This window comes from Bos indicus, chromosome 8 (assembly GCF_029378745.1).
Source record: "Bos indicus isolate NIAB-ARS_2022 breed Sahiwal x Tharparkar chromosome 8, NIAB-ARS_B.indTharparkar_mat_pri_1.0, whole genome shotgun sequence".
NCBI classification, from domain to species: Eukaryota; Metazoa; Chordata; class Mammalia; order Artiodactyla; family Bovidae; genus Bos; species Bos indicus.
Genome location: NC_091767.1, coordinates 11,533,357 through 11,535,058, shown reverse-complemented (window position 1 = coordinate 11,535,058; position 1,702 = coordinate 11,533,357). Strand labels below are relative to the sequence as shown.

The 1,702-nt window shown below is 60.6% G+C and overlaps 1 protein-coding gene across 1 annotated transcript; it reads right to left on the bottom strand.

Annotated features, from left to right (window-relative positions):
* Positions 1-412: 412 nt before the first annotated feature.
* Positions 413-1,378, bottom strand: LOC139184487 (basic salivary proline-rich protein 1-like). Its single transcript, XM_070794335.1, has one exon. The coding sequence runs from the start codon at positions 1,376-1,378 to the stop codon at positions 413-415; it is 966 nt and encodes a 321-aa protein (XP_070650436.1).
* Positions 1,379-1,702: the final 324 nt, after the last annotated feature.

Sequence of the window (1,702 nt, the reverse complement as noted above, 5' to 3'; positions counted from 1 at the left end):
CTGCTTTTTGATCCTGGGGCCAGGACTCCCTAACCACATTTCTGCTTGGTCAGGAGGTTCTAAATTAGGATATGTCCACAGAGGGACCAGCGGGAGCCTGAGAGGCTACAGGAGGGTGGAGGGACTTGCTTCTTCCTTCATGTTTCCTGGGGGGCGTGCTGTCTGTTTCCTGGGGGCATCCTGTTTCCTGGAGGGCATCCTGTCTGTTTCCTGGGGGGGCGTCCTGTCTGTTTCCTGGGGGGGGGTCCTGTCCGTTCTCTGGGGGGCGTCCTGTCTGTTTCCTGGGGGGGCGGGCGTCCTGTCTGTTTTCTGGGGGGCATCCTGCCTGTTTCCTGGGGGTGTCCTGTCTGTTTCCTGGGGGGCATCCTGTCTGTTTCCTGGGGGGGGTCCTGTTTCCTGGGGGGTGTCCTGTCTATTTCTTGGGGGGCATCCTGTCTGTTTCCTGGGGGGGGTCCTGTCTGTTTCCTGGGGGTGTCCTGTCTGTTTCCTGGGGGGGCGGGCGTCCTGTCTGTTTCCTGGGGGGCATCCTGTCTGTTTCCTGGGGGTGTCCTGTCTTTTCCTGGGGGGCATCCTGTCTGTTTCCTGGGGGTGTCCTGTCTGTTTCCTGGGGGGCATCCTGTCTGTTTTCTGGGGGGCGTCCTGCCTGTTTCCTGGGGGTGTCCTGTCTGTTTCCTGGGGGGCATCCTGTCTGTTTCCTGGGGGTGTCCTGTCTTTTCCTGGGGGGCGTCCTGTCTGTTTCCTGGGGGTGTCCTGTCTGTTTCCTGGGGGGCATCCTGTCTGTTTTCTGGGGGGCGTCCTGCCTGTTTCCTGGGGGCATCCTGTCTGTTTCCTCGGGGGCATCCTGTCTGTTTCCTGGGGGTGTCCTGTCTGTTTCCTGGGGGGGGCGGGCGTCCTGTCTGTTTTCTGGGGGGCATCCTGCCTGTTTCCCCGGGGGCATCCTGTCTGTTTCCTGGGGGTGTCCTGTCTGTTTCCTGGGGGGCATCCTGTCTGTTTCCTGGGGGTGTCCTGTCTGTTTCCTGGGGGGGGCGGGCGTCCTGTCTGTCTCCTGGGGGCGTCCTATCTGTCTTCTGGGGGGCGTCCTGCCTGTTTCCTCAGGGGCATCCTGTCTGTTTCCTGGGGGGAGTCCTGTCTGTTTCCTGGGGACGTCCTGTCTGTTTCCTGGGGGATGTCCTGTCTGTTTCCTGGGGGACATCCTGTCTCCTGGGGGCGTCCTGCCTGTCTCCTGGGGGCGTCCTGTTTCCTGGGGGCATCCTGTCTGTCTCCTGGGGGTGTCCTGCCTGTCTCCTGGGGGCGTCCTGTCTGTGTCCTGGGGGCGTCCTGTCTGTTTCCTGGGGGTGTTCTGTTTCCTGGGGGCATCCTGTCTGTCTCCTGGGGGCATCCTCTCTGTCTCCTGGGGGCATCCTGTCTGTTTCCTGGGGTCATCCTGCCTGTCTCCTGGGGGAGTCCTGTCTGTCTCCTGGGGGTGTCCTGTCTGTCTCCTGAGGGCATCCTGTCTGTCTGTCTGCAGTTCCCAGGAATCAGCCCTGCAGTACTCTCACTCTGCAGTGGCAGTGCATTTACAGAAAGTGAAAGTGAAATTGTTGGTTGCTCAGTTGTGTCCATGGACTGCAGTTCTTCAGACTCCTCTGTCCATGGAATTCTTCAGGCAAGAGTACTGGAGTGGGTAGCCATTCCCTCCTCCACGGGATCTTCCTGTCCCAGG

Excerpts from the sequence above, each read along its gene's own strand:
- LOC139184487 (XM_070794335.1), bottom strand. The coding sequence starts at position 1,378 with ATGCCCCCAGGAGACAGACAGGATGCCCCCAGGAAACAGAACACCCCC.